Source organism: Zygosaccharomyces rouxii, assembly GCF_000026365.1.
Source record: "Zygosaccharomyces rouxii strain CBS732 chromosome B complete sequence".
Lineage (NCBI taxonomy): Eukaryota > Fungi > Ascomycota > Saccharomycetes > Saccharomycetales > Saccharomycetaceae > Zygosaccharomyces > Zygosaccharomyces rouxii.
In genome coordinates, this window is record NC_012991.1 from 1,256,842 (window position 1) to 1,276,762 (window position 19,921).

Below are 19,921 nucleotides of genomic sequence, written 5' to 3' on the forward strand. Positions count from 1 at the left end.
AACTCTCTGCAGAGGGTAAAAAATACTAACGAAACGAATAGTTCACTCTTTGATAGTTATTACACTGATTAAAAACAACGATATAGTCAAAAGAAAAAATACGATAAAAATAATCAACAACCTTATTCGTCATCCAATTCAGAAGGTTTTAACAAACCACCAACTTTGGCGGCTCTTTCTCTGTCCATTTTTTGTTGTTCCGAAAGTGCCTTTTCCTTATCTTCAGCAAACAGGTAATCGGTTGGATCACCACCAATTTCTTTAATTTGAACCAAAAAGTCTCTTAACGTACCGTTAAATTTAATTGGATCCCTATATTGACTTGTCAAAGCCGTCAAGAAATTAACGATCTGTTCTCTAGCCAAATGTGGGAATGCGTTAGCTAACATACTAGCCAAATATTCATTCAGATAAACTTGATTTGATGTACCTTGAGGTGCAGAACCTTCTTGGTAGATGGGGACGGTAATTTTATTTTCTTCTACCAATGCAATTAGTCTCATTAACAGTAGCGATTGTTTAGAGAACCCGGATTTATGATCGGAATCAGTAAGAACGTAAAACGTTTCGCTAACAAAGACAAAATAGAAATTTGAATAAAAGGCAACTGCAAACTGAGTGTTGTTCAACTGTTCTATGTTTTTCAATAGATCAAGTGCAATTTGTAGACCGTTAACTTCCACGTCTCTATCGTTATGTTTGAAAGCCCAACAGATGGAATCCACAAATAATTTAAAGGCAGCTGGTGGTAATTCTAATAAGGCACCGAATGATTTTTCATTGATGGCTCTTAACAATCTGTAGAATTCAACACGATGTTCTGGATATTCTGTGAAATCGTTATTAATCATATCCAAAGTGCATTCAAACACACTTTGCAATATGAGAATAACACCCTGAGGAATCATGTGCCCCACTTTATGAACGACAGTTGTCATACAGTTTAATACTTCAGCATCTCTTGCGTCAGGAACATTATTCATATAATCCTCTAAAACCGCATTTAATAGTGGTTCCACTAGCACTTTAACGACTTCATCCAAATTCTTGGATTTAGCGGTATAGATTTCAACCAATTTCAAAATCTCCTTCTTAATAGTTCTTAATCCACGTACTTTGGGGGTCTTTGTAGCAATTAATCCGTCCTTTGCAACTTGAACAGAAATCATGGATGAAACGGCTCTGTACAATTGTAGCATGTTGTAGTAAATATACCCCAATTGAGAGTAAAAATCTGGCCCCATAGATGCACAAACTGCAACATTAGTCTTGATGATATTAGCTATAATTTTAACGGTTTCAGGATCAAGTAATAGATCAGGATTGGCGGAAGACTGCTGTACGATAGCATCCCAAGCCATATTAGGTAATTGCATGAGATCAGCTAGGAGACGAACCCTTTCTGGTTCATTCCTTTCTTCACTTACAATTAACCCACATGCTTTGTAAAATGTGTGAACCTGTTGTGGTTGTAAATCGGCTGTCGTTTCTTGAATGTCCTTAATGATTGTTTGGATGAATGGCTCAGTTTCTCTTGGTTGTTGAATGACAAAATGGTATTTACATTTTTGAACAATTTTGATAAAAGTATCACAAGCCATATCTTGAACACCTTCATGTGTTTCATGCATGAATTCAAACAACTTAAGAACCACTGTACGTAGGAAATTCCAATGTGCCTTTAAAAATCTTGGATATTGACCAACCACATACATGATGTTTGATGCAACCACAGCTTTGTTATCCTTACCTCTTTTCTTTTCAGTAAGAGCAAGCAAATCCTTAATCACTGTAACGACAAATCTCTTTTCAGTCTCTTCATTCATAGTACCTGAGATGGAACCAATAGCCCAACACAAAGTGTTAATGTTATGCCAAGACCATTCAGATCCATCAATTTGACGTGCAAGTTTACTAATCATAATTTCCTCAGTGTCAATAACATCTAAATGGGTCAAATAAACTAATACCTCTCTTTCTGACTTGTACAGTTGAATGGTGTCAGATTCCTTTACAAATTCTCTGACAATCTCACCTTCATCATTTTCAACAACTAAAACTTCTTCAGGTCTAACCATATTTTCAATGATAACCCATCTTAATTGTGAACAAATATCGTCATAGATGTGTTTCTTTAGTGGGAATCTTTTCAAAAATTCAGGATTCAATGCACCACTATTACTGTTAATCGCTTGTGATCCTATTGACAATTGCATCAATGGGTTCAATTCACTGATTGGTAATTTTTGCACTTCTTGAAATAGACTTGCCACTAAATTATTCCAATAATCTAATGTGGTTTTGAACAATTCTCTTTCTTCAATCTTTGATAGCTGAATCAAATATTGGTGTGCGTTTAGTAGTAAAACTTTCAAGTTTGGATCCTCCACAGATGCATCTTCCAATAGCTGTCTGTGATGAGTCAGATAGGTCGTTAAAAACATTGCCAAATCTTGTAAAAATGATTGATCTGTACCACTTGCCGTCGAATAGGTAGCTCTCAAATCAGCAGAGATGGGGACTACACCTGATGCAATCTGTTGAAGTGTGTTTTGGAAAAAAAGAACCGTTTGGGCCTTAATAGCGTTATTATCAGCGGGAATTTGTAAACTGGAAACTTCAGTTAAACATTTTAACGTTATAGCCCTTGTGTCTGGAGACATTAAAAATTTCGTACTCAAAAGCACTAAAATGTTACTCTCATAGATGTAACGATATGGAATCCAATGCAAATATCTTAATAGTGATTCTAATGCTGAGACTACCAAAGACGGCGATGAACCTTGTTCTAGAACCTCATAACAAAACTTGAAAATTTGTTCGAATTCCTTTGACATCGAAGTCTTCAAATGTAAAGATTTTGCCTGCGTCATTTGTTCAGCTGAAAAATCGAAAACTTCCTCCGACAACAATTTCAAAATTACCATATTGTTTTCACAAACATTTATCGACGAAGTTGAAGACCCAATTAATTCAGGAATAAAATCAGGCCAGTTCTGTGGCCATTCTTGCTTTAAAATTTGGACTAAAGTTAAATCTGACTTGTTGATCAAATTCTTTTGAGTATGGAAAAGTGAATCGTCTTGACATATGGAAATGATCATCCCCACCACAAAGTTTCTAATACCCACACGCTGTTCCTGTGGTAAAAGCTTCCATTTTCTGGTGATTAATCTATCTAAAATGGATAATCCAATGAATTTCGTCTGTGGATTTTGTGAGAATTGTAAAATTTGATCGGCACGTTGCCATGCATCAGGATATTCTTGAAACTTGGTTAACACATATTGCGCCTGTTTCTGCTGTACACCTGAACCCTTGTAAAAAGTGTCAACGACCTGGTCCAAAACTGATATGTCTAACTCTTTGGAAAAATCTAAAATCGATTCCATCTTGGACAAACTATTTAATATCTTTCTTTGTTACTTGTTTTCCCTTAAAATAATCAGTCAGTTTGTATTGTATAACCCAAACTTTCATAAAATCGGACAGAACAAAAATGAAATTAACGAACTAGAGTATCGTAGTATCTTAGTAGCGTTGTAGCGGTGTTGGATTGTCGTACTGAAGTATCGAAACGAAGAGAATGGAATTCTATGAAAACAGTGGTAGCGGTGATAGGAGTGATGATTAAGAGATTAAAAAAAAGAGAAAAAAAAAAGTAATAGTATAAAAATAATGACAATGAATGAAATGAACAAAGATCAATAGAGAATTAGTTTCTAACCGTAAAACGATAAAGACGTAGCTCTACCCTTTGCTTCTTTTCGATTTCGATCTAATGACAGATAGATACTGTACGAATTGGTTCTGTTGAAGTTTAGGAAAAAATGTTAGTAAAGAGGAAAAAAATCACAGGGGTCAGTGGCACAGATGATTTGAGACGAAAACGGGTCTCCCCGAAAAAGCACTCCGCTGTTACCCGACCGTAGATCATGTTCTGTCTTTTCTTGTGACGTGTTGCGACGCGAAAAGTGTGTAGGAAGCAGCGTGAGAAATACGGCTGTTTGAATGCAGTAACCATAGAAAGGCGCAAGTGGTTTAGTGGTAAAATTCATCGTTGCCATCGATGAGCCCCTGGTTCGATTCCGGGCTTGCGCATTGTTTTTTGATTCCGCTTCTCTTCATTGTGAGAAGAAAATAAATTCTACCCTGTCAGCTTTTTGTAAGTTGAGCTAACGGACTACTAGAGAAGTAAAAAAATAATTGCCAAAACAGAAAAATGAATGTTACTGCGCAAGCCCGGAATCGAACCAGGGGCTCATCGATGGCAACGATGAATTTTACCACTAAACCACTTGCGCAAGCTGTTGAATGAAGAGTTAGGAGGGCATTGCCAACTAACAGTGCGAAACAGCTAGCCAGCGTGCGGCTGTATCACTTTCCTTGGTTACCACTTGACAACAAAACACCGTCCGGACTACCGCGACCAGCAATACCCTCCGATTCCGCCGGAAAAACCAAATTCTTGCTATAGACTTGCATACAGGCGATCACCAAACAAGCCTCAGTGGAAAGCAGCAGGTAACTCCCGCCCAACAATAAACAATACCTAACAAGGGAAGGCTGAATTCATAGTTTGTTTCAATTATTGTGAGTTCCTTTTCCCGTCATTTTTTCTTGAGATGGCAATCAAAAAAAATAATCCCGGAGTCTGCCCGCTGCTTCCTCGAAAATCGCAATCATGACCATTACGCATACGGCATGACACCGCTCTAGCTACAAAAATTTCATGTATATGTAAGAAGAAAAAAAAAAAAAGATAAAAACTTTACACTTATAGGCACACCTTTCACGCCGTATTGCAGTATAGATTAAATGAGATAAACCCATCCTGATCGCGGAATCTTTTAGATAGGCTTAATTTTTTTTTTTTTTTTGCCCAGAGACTCTAGTGGAAAAAAAAAAAATACAACAACCAGAGACATTAATAAGAACAAGAACGAGAGTGCTGGATTCAAGAAAAAAGGAATAACAAGAAGCTTAGCCTGAGCATCGTCAACTCAATTTGGTTCCTAAAAATTGCTACTGCCTCTAAAGTCAAATTTTCAGAAAAACAGAAGGGTTAATAAAATTTTGACTTCAAACATCTAAAAAATTTAAAAGCCTAAACCTATTACACCTCACTGCAATACAACCAAAGAATACCGTTTGAATTCACTTGAACTTGAGGCGCTGATACTATTAAAAATAGCAGTAGTATAAAATTTCAGACACTTCAACACTACTGTTAGTCACACTTCGTTTAATCAATTATCCCGTTCTGCGTGATTTGGTGTTGAAAGGAGTAAAAGAGGAAAAGAGCTCAAATTACGGAGGAGAAGAACTGCAAGAAAGAACTTTTAAACAAGAAAGTAGCAGACTTCTAGACAAGAACCTCTTCTAAGCGTTGTTTGAAACCAAGTCGTTTTTTTCTTCTGTTTGGTACTTCTCATTGCAGCCGCTTTTTTTTTTTTTGGATTTTTTTCTTCCTGGGAATTGTTGATAGAAAAGAAAGTTGTCGTTTGCATTAGCATTGTCAAGATAAAGACAAAAATAAAAATGGAGAGTTTAGTAACACAGGTACCACAAACGGGCCCAACGACCGATGCTTTTCATCAGAATAGTGGACAATATCAATCGGAGGATCCCTCGGGCGGTGATTTCGGAGATGAGGACTACGGAAACTCGTTAATCCACTTGAACATTCGCGAAACTCATTATTACATTACTAGAGATCAGTTAATGTCATAGCCCGAATCCCTACTTCTATGCCTTTTCCCCAGCGGTGTTTTTTTGGATCGAAATGGTCAGGTAATTACAAATCTAACTGCCGAAGACGAGGTTTACATCCCGAATTTCTTCCCCGATTGCTTTGAATACATCATGGAGGCCTATAACAAGGCGTATCAAGATTTTATCTACTACCCAGTGAATAAAATATTTGACCGTTCGCCGTCAAATAGAGGTCTTTTCTCGTTCGGTTCGAACAATCATGAGAGTGCAGAACAAGAAATTTTACATGAAAAACCAACTATTATTGTGCTCAGGGAGGATTTGGACTATTATTGTGTTCCACAAAGTGAATTTATCTTTGATAATAATGAAACTAGTGAAGAACTTTTATATCATATCATGGCTCAAGTTAAATCAGCTGCTGGCAGCTACCTTACATCGAAGGGATCGATTTTCCAGGGCCTTTATTCTTCCAATCGACTAAGGAAAAACAATCGTAAAAAGTTATCATCGAATCAGCATGATAACGGTAATAACAACCATAATAATGTTAACGGTAATGACTCGTACGATGATGACTACTATGCCCAACGCGAGAAGGAATTAGGTCCCGCTGAGCAACATCTAAAGGATATGCTCTGTTCGTCGGGATTTCAAAACCAATCAGTTTGGGGCAACAGATTCCAAGAACCTGGTAAAACGGTTATTAGTTCACTATCCCTGTGTCGAATCGCCAACGAAACAACCGAATCATTCAGAAAACAATACTCGGAGGCGAAAGCACGTTGGGATGGCGAGCAAAAACAGCAACAACAATTTCAACCAAATGAACCAAATTCCCCCTTTTTCAGAGATATCAGCCTGTCACCCACGCAGTCATTAACACCCACTGAATCGAATCAAACTATTGGTAAGGATCGCCCATCATCGAGAACAGGCCGCGATAAGAGAAAATCAAGATTATCTGCCTTGGCTGATAACGTCAGATCCAGATCCGGTTCCAGACAAAGGTCACAATCCCATCAGAGAGAAACTCCAAAACTTTACGACTTAATGCCCAAACCCGATATCAATGTTAAACTACTATTGTTTTGGAGGAAGCCTGCTAGAAAGTGTTGGTGGGGTGAGGAGGATTTAGATCTAGACGTCGAAATTTATGGATCATGGGATACTGAAACCCGTAGGTCCGATTCAAAACCAAAAATTAGAATAAAAACTCCAACATCTCCAAATGACGGTCTCACCAAAATGCGCATACCGGTAAGACTTCACATCAGGAGAGTTTGGACTTTAGAATTAAGTGTAGTAGGGGTCCAGTAATTTTAACCCCTCCCAGTTTATATATATATAGAAAATAAAAGTTAACAGGCACCAACTTGAACGCAAATTAATTTTGCTAGCATTATTGCCTTAAAGCTACTCATCCCATATAAGCGATCTTACCATTTTTTTTTTTTTTTTTTTTCCTTCTCAAAAGCGCATCTCGCCATTTCAATCCATTTGAATCACTACTACTGAATGTAAATCAGAATCAAGTCCGAAATGCTTGAAATTGCTTCACACATTTTGAAAATCTGGCAAACGATTTGCTTTTTTCTAATCGCACTGGTAATTGGTCCACTAATACTTATATACACTTACGATATACTTGCTTATCTTTGGAGACTGCTGGACTACGGATGTCGCTGGTCAATTTACGTCGGCAAGAAATCATCGCTATCATCAACACCAACTACAACAACGAAACCAGATGAACCCAATACAGATTCCTCTATAATGGAACATCAGCTCGAAGAGTCCAGGGAATCTCTACTTAACGATTCCCCTGACTATCATTACCATAGTGAATTACGATCAAGACCCTAAATACCACTGTAATCACGATGTACGAAAGACTTTTTCTCTAATAGTTTTTTTTTCAAGGCTTTAGAACTCCATCACCACTGCAGACTATTACTTGAACAACTAAAGCTTTTACCAGCACAAGTAGAATCTATTACAATGTCTGGAATGTTTTCTGCACCAAAAGCACCTCAACCTCCAAAATCTGCTTTCCAAAAATTCAAGGAATCCCCACTGTACACTATTGTGTTGAACGGTGGTTTTTTCGTTGCAGGTGTTGCTTTCATCCAATCACCATTGATGGACATGATGGCACCACAGCTATAATAATCCTCATGTAAATAAATTTATATAGTTATAATAACGAAAGAATAAAAAATAAAAGAGAAGCAAAAATCGACATTACTCTTATTTATTAAGATTTACACATATTAGATCGGAAAAAGCTAGTTAGAATTATATTACGGGTCATCGTCACTGTATCTTTTCATCACCTTACTGGTTCTTGAAGACCAGGTATAGGGCAAATAGCATACCAGGGAAGAACGCACAGATTGTTAGAATAAGGTCAATGACGAATTCTGTACCGAAACCACTGGACAAAAATGCAGAAACTGGTGGTAAAAAGATAGCTGAGGGACAGGGTTAGTAAAAGCTATTTACCGGCAAAGTAAATCTTGTAAGTACATACCAAGGATGATGTTAACGAGTTTGGCGCCGTCCATGATTAGAAAGTTATTGGATATATCGTTGTATCTTTGTAGTCAAAGAAGATATACACGGAAAAGCCGAATATAATTGTCAACTCCTTTTATAGTTGTAGAAGAGTCCCCCCTTCTCTCCCTCTTCGGCTTCTAGAAAAATGTGCTACAAAGAACCGCATGTCGTTAAGAACGATTGTTGAGCCAACAAGGCGATGTGCCGATAAAAGGTAAACACTACTAGTCAATTAATATTCAGCAGTTTATCGGTGAGCTTATTCTTTTAGTACTTTCTTGACAATTTTTTCCACTTTATCCCAGTCATCGGTAGGCACTCTTGTCATCTCCACATCTTGAAAGTATTTTTGAATTGACGACAGTATCTGGTAAGACTTCTTGTCATGGACAAATGAAATGGCAACACCCTTTCTACCAAATCTACCGGTTCTACCAACTCTGTGCACATAGGTAGAAGGATCAGGTTGTCCAGTTTGTGTTGTAGGCAAATCGTAATTGACAACCATGGAAACGGTGGGAATGTCAATACCTCTTGCCAAAACATTAGTCGTAATTAAAACCTTAGAGCGACCTTCACGGAAATCATCAATTAGTCTATCACGCTCCTTGGATTGTAAGTCACCATGCAAAATGGAAACTTGATGACCTTCTTGCTTTAGACGGGCATATAGCAAATTAGCAGTTTTCTTTGTCGAGACAAATATAATTGAAGATCCAATGGTCAATAATCCATACAATTCTGTCAATACCTCGTATTTATGGCTTTCATCGTTACAATCCATGTAAAGTTGTTTAATTGCGCTGACGTTGACTTCATTACGTTGTAGTTCCAAACTGTTAGCATCGGGCACTACGCGCTTAGCATACTCTTTAACTTGATCAGGAAAAGTAGCACTAAACAATACCAATTGAGTAGATTTGGGCAGAAATTTCTTGACACGAATGCATTGATCACCAAGACCTTGTTTATCTAACATGTTATCAGCTTCATCTAGAACAAAGATCTTAACTTGTGAAAGATTAATCAATTTACGTCTAATTAAATCTAACACAGTTCCCGGTGTACCGACAACAACTTGAGCTTTAATCTGTTGGCCTTTTTCAAAGGCTTCAGGTACAATTAACTGTGTTGAAATCTTGGCGAATTTACCCATTTCTTGAATAACTTCTAAAGTTTGTCTTGCTAATTCACGGGATGGTGCTAGACAAATGGCCTGTGTAGCTTCACCAAGCTCAGGATTAACACGAGTTAACATTGCCAATGAAAATGCCGCTGTTTTACCTGTACCTGATTGTGACTGCGCGATCATATTACGTGGCGGATTGTGTAATAACAGCGGTAGGGCATGCTCCTGAATCTTGGATGGTTTTTGAAATTTCATAGCATAAAGACCCTTGAGTAATTCTGGTGATAGTCCTAATTCTTCAAATGATTTAACACTGTAAAGTGGTGAATTGGGGTCTGCTTGTATATCAGCAAAGTTAACTTTAACTTCATATTCGGATTTAACTAAATTGGTCTCTTGTTGCTGTTTTGATTCGTCGTCCTTCTTTGGTTCGTCTTCCTTTTTCGATTCGTCTTGATTAACGTCCTTAGTCTTTTGTTCTTCTTGTTCTCCCTCTTTGTCCTCTGTCTTCTTTTCAATGTCAGCAGAAGGCTTCACCTCCTTCTCCTTACCATCAATCTTTAATGATGCTAATAAATCAGCTGGATCACCCTTAGATTCTGTCATTATCGATCTTTTTCCTGCCTTTGTCTAGTGTTTGTTAAAAGTCGAAGCTAGTCGTTTTGTTTTTCCTTCTCTTAAGGCATCTCATAGAAATGAAAAATTCTCGTTCCATCATACATATCGTCTCTATAAAGAAAAAAAAATCACTAATTAAAATCTGAAAAATTAAAAAATCTGAAAAATGCATTATTAGGACCTTTTTCTTTCGTAATTATCCGGCATCCAGTCGAGTCCTAATCTTTGATATACTCTTGCTTGACACTGCGACCAAATTTCATTCTTTTCTTCCTTTGTTAAACCCACCTTGCCGTGATGAATCGAACCGGCCGATCCATCATCAACATTTTTTTGAAAGCTCTTCATCAATGCCTTCTCCAACAGATTTCCCCTTGAATGCGAAGACTTGGACTTCGGTGGAATAAACCTCGGTGGCGGCATGTCGGGCTTTCTCAAATTATTACTCTCCTGTTGTCGTCTTTGTTTCCATTTTTTAAATTCTGAACATCTATGCTTAAAATCAAATCTACATTGTGCCTCGACTGCAATGTTTAAAAGATAATTTTCAATTATATTTCTCCATTCTGGTTTGGTTAATTGCATTATCAGCTCATTTCTGCCCGTCTGATGTTCATGCCGTTTCCTTGCTGCTGCAACTGTATATTTAGCACTTGTCAATTTAAATTCGTAATCCAAATTAACCTCCGCATATAAATCCGACGATACCAGCGTCTCAATAATAAACGAATCTGATGAACAAAGCGGTAAATATTGTAATCGAAATTGTGGCATATCATGCCTCGGCGAAATGATTCGCGGCAGTGTTCCTCCCTATTCAGGTCTTAAATTTTCTACAATTAACAATGATCTGATATCATTCAATTCCCAATCCAATAATTCTCTTTCCGTAAATTTCGGTCTACCGTTCGGTAAAAGATTGCCTGGATCTGACATAACAACTTCGGGAGCATACATATCGTAAAAAGTCTTGGGCAATACATCTTGTAACGAAACTTCACTGATGAGGTGAATTGATGTATCTGTACTTGACTCTGTTGCTAAACTTGGTGACGAAAAAATACTACTCTGATATGAGGAGGCATTATCACTCGCTAAACTTACATTATCCAAACTAGAACGAGACGATCGATATGACCTGGCTGATGATGTGGAAGACGAATGGTGCGGTAACAACCTCTTACGAATTTCCGTTCTAGCACGGTCTTGGTATTCAACGGGAGCGTTCACAAAATTAGCCTCAGCAACCGCATTTGCGGGGGGTAAGCCATTGGACAATTCGAATACTGAGCCTTCAGGGATAGCACCTAGCGAAGAAAATATCCCCCCTTGTTGGTGATGATGATTCGCTAGTGCATGATCATTTGCCGCATCTGCCTTAGTTATTGGCCTTTTTCCCAGTACCTGTGTTCTGGTAGTTGCTGGTGGTGGTGACACGAACATACCCAGCTAACAAAGGGAAGACTTCACAATAGGAACACGAATAGAGTATTGTAATATAGTATAGTGAGGAAAGAAGGCAGGAAGGAAGGAAGAAATAACGAGACCTTTTTTGTTAAATCGAACACTGTATGCAATCAATCAATAAAAGTAAAAGGAATAGATAATACCCTCTGTTTCCTTGCAGACTCAGACTGCTCCCAGCTATGACAATGAATAATGGTTTCTCCTTATTTTTCTCTTATATTTCTCTCTTTTATTGCCTACTTTTAATACCCAGATACTAGTCAAAATCCGCTAGCTATTGAACTATACCCGTATCCAATTGTCATCATCTCAGAACAAAAAAAAAGGTCGGGAAATAAAAGGAAAATAGAAGAGGTAAAATCAGGGCGGGAAACCGGAATAGCGGAAAAACTAGTATCCTTGTGTTTCTTCGCAGCCGTATTTGTTACCAGTAGAAAATGCTCCCTGCACCCCGCCTTTGCATTCTGGCCATAAAAACGGGAGTGACAACCGGTCCTCTGCATCCGAAGCCTTGCTTCCGAAAGTGACAAAAGTTATTCCGAGCAGTGTGGGGAGAGGGATAATAAATAAAAAAAGAATTTCCGATACGGGGAGTCGAACCCCGGTCTCCACGGTGAGAGCGTGATGTGATAGCCGTTACACTACATCGGATTAAGACTTATCCTGCTTGTTAGGAACGCTTTACTAAATATATATGATAGTATTTTTGGAATTTTACCATGAGCAAGAACAGTATACGGTGAGCTCTGAATCTACCCCTCGCATTTAAGGCACACGGAAGAGGCTAGTAAGCAGCACCTTCATGATTTAGCTAGAAACCATAGCAAATACTTCAAGGAAAACCAGTGACAAGGCACGAGAAGCCGAAAGTTCATTATGTGCGTCCCAAATTGCTTCCTATCCCGCTGAAATATATCACCGAATCGTAACTAAGAAATAGACTTCATCTATTGTGGAAAAAGACTATCTCTGATGATAAACTTCTAGTAAGCGTGGAATATAAATACAGATCACAATCCAGTGTGGTAAAGAGCCGCCCCAGAGCTAATTTGTGAAGGAGGGAACATTCGTGATGTTACTCAAATATCTTCCATCGTTAGGAACAAACAGGTGCAGCTTGAGAATATTACCGATTATCAGGCATTCACTTACTATTGTTCCCTCTCTAGATTTACGAGCGTTCGGCGCAGCTATAATATCAACTCCAGGAAGCGACTCGTACTGATCTTCCGGTCAAGACATCTATATGATCATAACTATGCCCATTGTTTAGATGTTGTTAGGTTTCCCATAGGTAGGCGAGACGCGCAGAGGCAACAGGAGAGCGAACCAGAGATTTAGATCAGTAACATTGGTATATTCAGTTTGAACTGAATCTGTTGATAAGAAAAGGAAATTCTCGAAAAATAAACTTGAACATAATTCAGAGAACTATATAACGATAGTTACTGGACATTTTCGGGCTGCTCGCAAAAGCCCACCTGTGATAAGGGTAAGTATCTCAACCGTTCGTAGGGGGAGAAGAATAAACGAAATTGGTTTACTAAAATAGGTTATTGTTTGACTATCAACTTGTAAGTTACTATCGTATATATTTCTAGATATATTTACAAAAAGCGTTAATGCCTCCTCATGGTACCCGACCTCTGAGGGAATCTACCGGTCTGGTATCGACTCATTCCAGGTGCATTATTCTGGTTTCGATAATTGTTTGGAGGATCGCCGTATCTTGAGCTACCACTGTACCTACTACCGCCGCCATTTCCACCTCCATTGTATCTGTTATTAATCGGTGGGCCTGACATTTGATACTGCATTGGTGTTGGCGGTTGTTGTTGCATATTGCTAAAGAAGAAAAATGATCGATACCCACCAACTCTTGGCTTGTACTGAGTCACACCACAGGGACCAACGGGTACAACGTTGTTACGCATATCATTTTCGAAATTCCAACGACGAGGAGGTCCATTGTTGTACTTGTACATTACTGCGTCTAAATCGTACGGAGATAGAACTGGCTCAGATGCAATAAATCCATTTAATATGATGGATTTATTTTTACTTGGTAGGGGTACCAATTTATAATCCAGTTTGAGGAAAAGATTGGTAGACAGCTCTGGTAATGAACCGGTTTGAATCGGACAGCTTAGTTTACTATTTGGTCTGTAACCTTCATGGTCAGTAGAGACCACACCAGAAAGACCACTACGGAAATGTTGGAAATATAATTCGGGTTGAGGTGGTACATCGGTAGGGTATAGTTTTTTCAAAAACTTTTCATAGTTGGCATTTTTATTACTGATTAGAAGAATTGGATTACGGACCACATTACGAGATTTTTCTTCCTCTGTTAATTTAGAATACTGTGCACGTACCACTTGTAATAATCTTTTCTCATCAATAAATGGTAAAAGAGCAATACCTTGCCATGGCATTTTTTTACCATTCATATCAACCGGGAACTCCGTTGGGTAAAAATCGATAATTTCAGAATCTGGAGAACTCATTAGTGGACGGAAAATTGGTGGTAATGTGTGACCTGATGCTGCTGGCAGAACACTCATAAGTTGTTCATATGGCAAAAATGGTTTACCTGGTGGAAATTCAACTTTGATATCAGAAAATCCAAAGAAATCTGCCGCCAGTGGCGCATAGTGATAGGGATAGTACCAAGTCCAAGAGGCACAACCTTGATAATAGTATAATAAAACCCAGGAGACACCCTCGATGTAACATTTAACCAAGTCTTTACGTAGAGCATCGATGTGGTTAGGCGAAATGTGAAATTTCTCTGTATAGTACCTTTCATGATAGCCTGGTTCGTGCAACTTAACAGCTTGATCAGTATCTACAATACCACTTGTGATACCACCATTAGAAACTTCTGGAACCCAATCCGGTGGTTTTTCTCCTTGTTCTTCTTCCTGATCTTGTCCCTCTTCCTCTTCTTCTTCTTCTTCAATTCTCTCCTCTTCAAGTTCTGCTTTGATTTGATCGTCAAGATTTGGTTCCTCCTTCGTTGCTTCTTCCTCAGTCTTTTTCTTCTTTCTAGATTCTTCTTTCTGTTCTTCCTGCCTTTGTTCTTCTTCTTCTGCTTCTAATCTACGCTTTTTGGCCACAAGCTTTTTCTTCATTACTTCTGCTGCTGTAAAATTCGTCTTGTTAGCTTCATCTACCGCTTTATCCATTTGTTCATTCATCAATTCATTCATCAATTGATCATTTTTATCACTCTGAGCCTTAACAGTCGCTATAGCGTTAGCGTCACCTTCATTGGCTAACATGATTTCTTTCTTTAGATTAACCATATCGTGTGTTGTCAAATTCCAAGAGCTCTTAGACAAATTACCATTAGTATCATACAATTGTAGTTGCTCATTGGGCTTTGTCGGATGTCGATCCTGACCTTTAGACACATTCCTTTGTGCCTTCTTCCTTTCAAAATTCTCTTGTTTTCTCACTTCTTGAATATGTCTGGTTTTGAAGATATCAGCTTCACGGCTTCCTAATTGAGAAAGTAGTTTCTCTACAGACTCTAGGTTCAATTCACCATCACAAGTGATATAAGTCTTCATAGTCGGCAGTACCACTTTCCAAATGTCCAATAAAATATCAATACTATTCTCTCTAACGTCAAGACAGGGCAAATGTGGTAAAAAATCGTTACCACAGAAAAAACACATGAAAACCCAATCGTCAATAGCCCTTTCTAAATCGAAAGGGAATGGCATTCGTGGCACCCATAATTCCGCACTTAAATATTCTCTAAGGACGCTGATGTGTAACCAAAGGAAAGGTTTCTCTGAATCTTGTTTAGCAATCATTTGCTTTTCCTCCTCACTCATGTTCAAACTATCCTTAAGATTATGCCTCTTGTTATTGCCCTGTGCAAATACATCTTCTCTGAGCACCTTAAAATGTGGCTCATGCGTTGCTAATCCTAAAAAGATTAAATCGGCATCTAACCCATATATGCAGTGAGTAGTATTTGGGTTGTATTGTGCATCTGCTCTTTGTGACCTGACAAAATTCATAATTTTATGTTCACCTTCACCAGGCACTGTAGCATCACTGATAATGACCTGTAAATTCTTCCAACCTGGATCTGTTGCCAATTTAAAGGAACACCAATACCTTAACGCTGCTGCCAATTTATCCATGAAGGGAGTACCTGGAGTAATTGCATTAGAATCCCAGGTCTTTTTAGTTTTAACGGCACCGTCTATTATTTCACCTAATTGTTCCCGCTCTTGCATGATTCTTTCCCTGTTTTCATTTTCAATTTGAGCATCTTTAGCACTTCTGAATCTACGAGCTCTCTGTTGATTCATCTTAGCTCTTGGTGCAACACCATCAACAGCAATCATAAGCACTTTACGTGGTCTTGCCATGTTTAGAACACGATTAGTATACTCAAAAACGGCTAATAACATTTCATCTTCAGTCTCTGGCGGTGGCTTATTCTCTGGATGAGAACATGGATGAACAATACCATTCATATCCAAATACAGATTATCCAATTCCCCATTAGGGTTAGGAGCTGTATAGTCTATGGGCAGCGTAACACCATCAACTACCTGCGGTTGTTCTTCTATTACGGGGGATATAATCTTGGGGTATTTCCTAGATAACCATCTAAAGAATGAGGGAACACCCATGTTAAACTGGTCTATACGGACTCGACAAGATACTTTTCAACCGGTCGATTGTGCTTATATCTTAGCAGTATGCTTCTCATTAGTTCATCTCATCGCTTCCCCGTCAAAAATTTCAACATGCCGTCCTTTCACACGGTACAATAAATAAGAACTAATAATGGGTACTGGTACTACAGACTTCCCCAGTACTTAAATTGGTGGGCCATGGAAAGTGTTACTGCTGCTGGTATTATTGGTATTGGAAACACAAATTTGATTGAGAATGCACAGACTCCTTTTGAGGAAGCCGCAGGTTCGGTTTCAAAGTAGATATCCAGTGGTACAGATTGAAGAACTGAAGTCACACACGCTAAGACCAGGCCAAACTGCTACAATTCCATTAAGAGACTATTACGAATGGAACACAATGCCCGATCTTATGAAGTATGAGAAGTTTTTCACCAGGAGAAACCCTTTGGCGGGACAAAACATGGAACATTTACAGTTTTATGATCCTATCGTAACCCAATGCATTGCCAAATGGCTTTTAGTGGACTATAAATTGAATGCATATCCTTACTATGATCTTAACATTGTTAATGTTTTCACTGATCTTCGGCAAGCTGTAAAAATTGCCAAAGGTATGATGACTTATTTTCAATCGGTCTTATCTAAGGGAATGTTTGAAAGGATTAAATATTTTATTATACCACTTTACAACGACCATACTGTGACTACGGAAAAGCTGCTTAATGGAATTCCCGGTGATGTAAGGCTTGTCGAAAATGCAGCTATTTTCCCACCAAGTGGATCCAATATTGACATGGAAAAACCCTTTAGCATTGAAGATCCAGTCTACGTGCTTATGCTTAACGATATTATTAAGAATTTATCTCACGATTTGGTTCGGTTTTCCAATGAATTGAACCAATGGCAACAGTGCTATATGGACATTCACACTGATGGTACACGTTCCAAGAGGTTTGATGAAGATATGGATTTTTGGTGCCAGTACAGTTTACGAATGGTTTTAGATCAAGATCAACATCTGGAAGATGAATTTCACGTCCCTACAAGATTGGTACAACTGTTTGATATGCTTAAAATCTGTGCACCAGAACATAAAATGTTTGCCATTGATGTTCCTCAGAGGTGGCAGCCTTCATTTTGGACAATGGTTAAATTTTTACTTGGTAGAAATTCAATACCGAGGAGCCAATTGACAGGACCTTCCATCGATGAACACACGATGCATTTTATTGCAAACTTTAATGAAATTCAAAAAATATATTCAAATGTTAATGAATCTGCTAAATACTGTGAAGTGGAAGACCTTGCAGAATTTGTTGATCAATGGACGGACCTTTCGGATGTTGAAAAGCATTCAACACTGTCAAAAGATCGCTTAAATGCCCAATGGGAAACCATCCATTGTAGTAATTTGGGTGTAATTCATACCACCTGACCCCGCTAATATAACAAATTCACTTGAATCCACATTGACTATGCATATCTATATTATCTATAAAGTATTATGTAATTATACTTGTCGATAACTAACAGCTTAAAGGTATTAAAAAAGAATGGTAATGGTAATGGCCGAAAGAAACGAAAAAAGAACCCAACCTCCAGTATTTTTATTTTTTATAATACACAATTTTGACATTTTGTTCAACTTAATTCTTTTTTTTTTTTATTTTTTTTTACCATCATTTCGTTAAACTACTCTATGCGTAGCTGGTTCATGAGGATCCGGTACATCGGCAGAATCCCTAAATGGAGGTTCTTCCACCAATGCATTTTGATGCGGTACTCCCGATGATTCCTCTAAATCTGACTCTAGACCCTCTTTATAGGTTTTTTTAGTTCCACCTCTTGAGCCAAATGGATTGCTTACACGCTTGAGACTGGGTCCTATAAGAGATGTGAGTGTGGGACCAGATCCAAATGACGGTAATGAGAAAGCACGTTTAGGACGTCCAGTAGTCGGACTTGTAGGTTCATTAGTATAGTACTTTTCATCTTCACTGGCGGTAGCGGTATCTTCTTCTTGCTCAGACTCTGGCTGTGGTATATTGGGAGAGTCATTATTACTACCGAGTTTCTTGGCATTAGTGATGGGAATCGAAACAAACCTACCTTTAAAGGCAAATCCTGGATGGAATACAGTCATGATAGTAGCCCCCAACGACATCATAACACCGTCAAGGATAATGAAGTAGGTCTCGTGAACTGCTAAATAACCAGACCAACCGTTAGCCAGTTCGGATAATCGGTACGCACATCTAACAAACACTAGCAGCACTGTCACTATGAGAGCATGGATAAAATAGCGGAAAACCCAGCGATCGGGCATTATCCTCAATGATTGGTACTTTTCACTGTACATGGGTTCCAAATCTCTTTGGGATATCTTAAAAATGGAGGGCTTAAAAGACATATACCCCATGTACCTCCAACGAGTTTGAATATAAACTTTAAAGACGAAGTGAGCCATTAAAATTATGAAGATACTCAAAGACGCCACTTGAAATGCCAACCCACCAACAAACACATGTGTACCTTGCCGGGGACTTTTACCTTCTCCTGATTCTGTACCAGCAACACCACCACCGGAAGCCTGAACCGCCAATGAGATAATATCGCAACATATGAAGATATGTGCGTAGCAAATTGATGGATGAAGCAGTGCAAAACTATGACCATAGATTTCAATTAATTTCGACAGTTGATAATATAGTGAACCCAACGTAAAAACTGGCGAGATAGTAAGACAAACCATGTTAAGCAAAAACGCATTCAGATTATCCTGGTTGAAATGAGACCATGTACGACCGATGTAACCCAGTACTTCTAAAATCCCAGTGCAGATAAACCCAGTGGAAAACCAGTACTGCTTCAAATACAGTTGCAACACATGTATTGTCAATAACACACTCCAAATGACAAGCATGGCCACATTATATGCAAGGCTCGGTACCAGACCGTTGTAATAACTAGCACTGTCCTGTGATGCTTGGGATGATGGTGTAACGGTACTATTGGTGGCTGACATTTCTTTCAAATTCTACTACTTTTACTTTTCTCAACACCAGTCTAGCCGCCAAAGTTCAGGCGTCTAACGTTCAAACAGAAACCGAGTGTAACGTGGAAAAATACTACAAAATCTCCAAGATTCATTATATCTTGCGGAGGTTAGAGATAACTCCCCTTCATTTCGTTACTTCTTAAGTACTCACTATGACCATCACTGAGTTATAAACTGAAATTCTCCATGAATAAAACTGCGTATATGCATGAATCGAACATTAAAAGAGGCCCTTTCCCTATGGGTAAAACAGCAATGCTTCGAATTTACGCAACTATTGTTTGTGCTTTATTGTCACTAACCGAAACTCGCAATTGCGGGAATGTAATCGAGCCATTTTACCAAGACCAAGACCCAAGGAGATTTGTACTATACGGAGTTTCTGAAGATTTAGCTAGGATAAGGCTCATAACAAGGAGCTACTGCGGCTGCAGGGGGGGGGAGAAGGTAATGCTATTGCTAATGAAATTAGAACTAGAACTAGTGCCTGTTCGATTTTTCGATCGATCCGTCGGACATACTTTTTCTTGTTCTAGTTGCCATAACTGAGGTGATTTTTATCACGGTCCGAGGGCTTCGCTATTACCAATATAAGCAACTACAAGAAATAATGATATGTTGATAAATTGCGTCTGTGCGTAATTTCCGCTTTGTGTGCGTTAACATCGCACGGCCAGACCCCCACATTTTACTAGAATAATGCCCGTA

The 19,921-nt window shown here is 38.6% G+C and overlaps 6 protein-coding genes and 3 non-coding genes across 9 annotated transcripts; 3 read left to right on the plus strand and 6 right to left on the minus strand.

Annotated features, from left to right (window-relative positions):
* Positions 1 to 122: 122 nt before the first annotated feature.
* CRM1 (exportin CRM1) lies at positions 123 to 3,392 on the minus strand (the record flags this gene model as incomplete). Its single annotated transcript, XM_002495566.1, has 1 exon — positions 123 to 3,392. One exon carries the CDS (start codon positions 3,390 to 3,392, stop codon positions 123 to 125), a length of 3,270 nt encoding a protein of 1,089 aa, XP_002495611.1.
* Positions 3,393 to 4,030: 638 nt separating this feature from the next.
* On the plus strand, positions 4,031 to 4,101 carry ZYRO0B15488r. The gene has a single exon. It is a non-coding gene; the product is annotated as a tRNA-Gly (tRNA).
* A 132-nt stretch (positions 4,102 to 4,233) lies between these two features.
* On the minus strand, positions 4,234 to 4,304 carry ZYRO0B15510r. Its single transcript has one exon. It is a non-coding gene; the product is annotated as a tRNA-Gly (tRNA).
* A 3,412-nt stretch (positions 4,305 to 7,716) lies between these two features.
* On the plus strand, positions 7,717 to 7,884 carry TOM6 (Tom6p; the record flags this gene model as incomplete). Its single annotated transcript, XM_002495567.1, has 1 exon — positions 7,717 to 7,884. One exon carries the CDS (start codon positions 7,717 to 7,719, stop codon positions 7,882 to 7,884), a length of 168 nt encoding a protein of 55 aa, XP_002495612.1.
* Positions 7,885 to 8,533: 649 nt separating this feature from the next.
* On the minus strand, positions 8,534 to 10,009 carry DBP5 (ATP-dependent RNA helicase DBP5; the record flags this gene model as incomplete). Its single annotated transcript, XM_002495568.1, has 1 exon — positions 8,534 to 10,009. The coding sequence occupies one exon, from the start codon at positions 10,007 to 10,009 to the stop codon at positions 8,534 to 8,536; it is 1,476 nt and encodes a 491-aa protein (XP_002495613.1).
* A 2,058-nt stretch (positions 10,010 to 12,067) lies between these two features.
* On the minus strand, positions 12,068 to 12,139 carry ZYRO0B15620r. The gene has a single exon. It is a non-coding gene; the product is annotated as a tRNA-Glu (tRNA).
* Positions 12,140 to 13,107: 968 nt separating this feature from the next.
* RAT1 (ssRNA exonuclease RAT1) lies at positions 13,108 to 16,146 on the minus strand (the record flags this gene model as incomplete). The annotated part of the gene is made up of 1 exon (XM_002495569.1): positions 13,108 to 16,146. One exon carries the CDS (start codon positions 16,144 to 16,146, stop codon positions 13,108 to 13,110), a length of 3,039 nt encoding a protein of 1,012 aa, XP_002495614.1.
* A 262-nt stretch (positions 16,147 to 16,408) lies between these two features.
* Positions 16,409 to 17,590, plus strand: ZYRO0B15664g (type II protein arginine methyltransferase; the record flags this gene model as incomplete). Its single annotated transcript, XM_002495570.1, has 1 exon — positions 16,409 to 17,590. The coding sequence occupies one exon, from the start codon at positions 16,409 to 16,411 to the stop codon at positions 17,588 to 17,590; it is 1,182 nt and encodes a 393-aa protein (XP_002495615.1).
* Positions 17,591 to 17,842: 252 nt separating this feature from the next.
* On the minus strand, positions 17,843 to 19,180 carry RSB1 (phospholipid-translocating ATPase RSB1; the record flags this gene model as incomplete). Its single annotated transcript, XM_002495571.1, has 1 exon — positions 17,843 to 19,180. One exon carries the CDS (start codon positions 19,178 to 19,180, stop codon positions 17,843 to 17,845), a length of 1,338 nt encoding a protein of 445 aa, XP_002495616.1.
* Between the last annotated feature and the right edge of the window lie 741 nt (positions 19,181 to 19,921).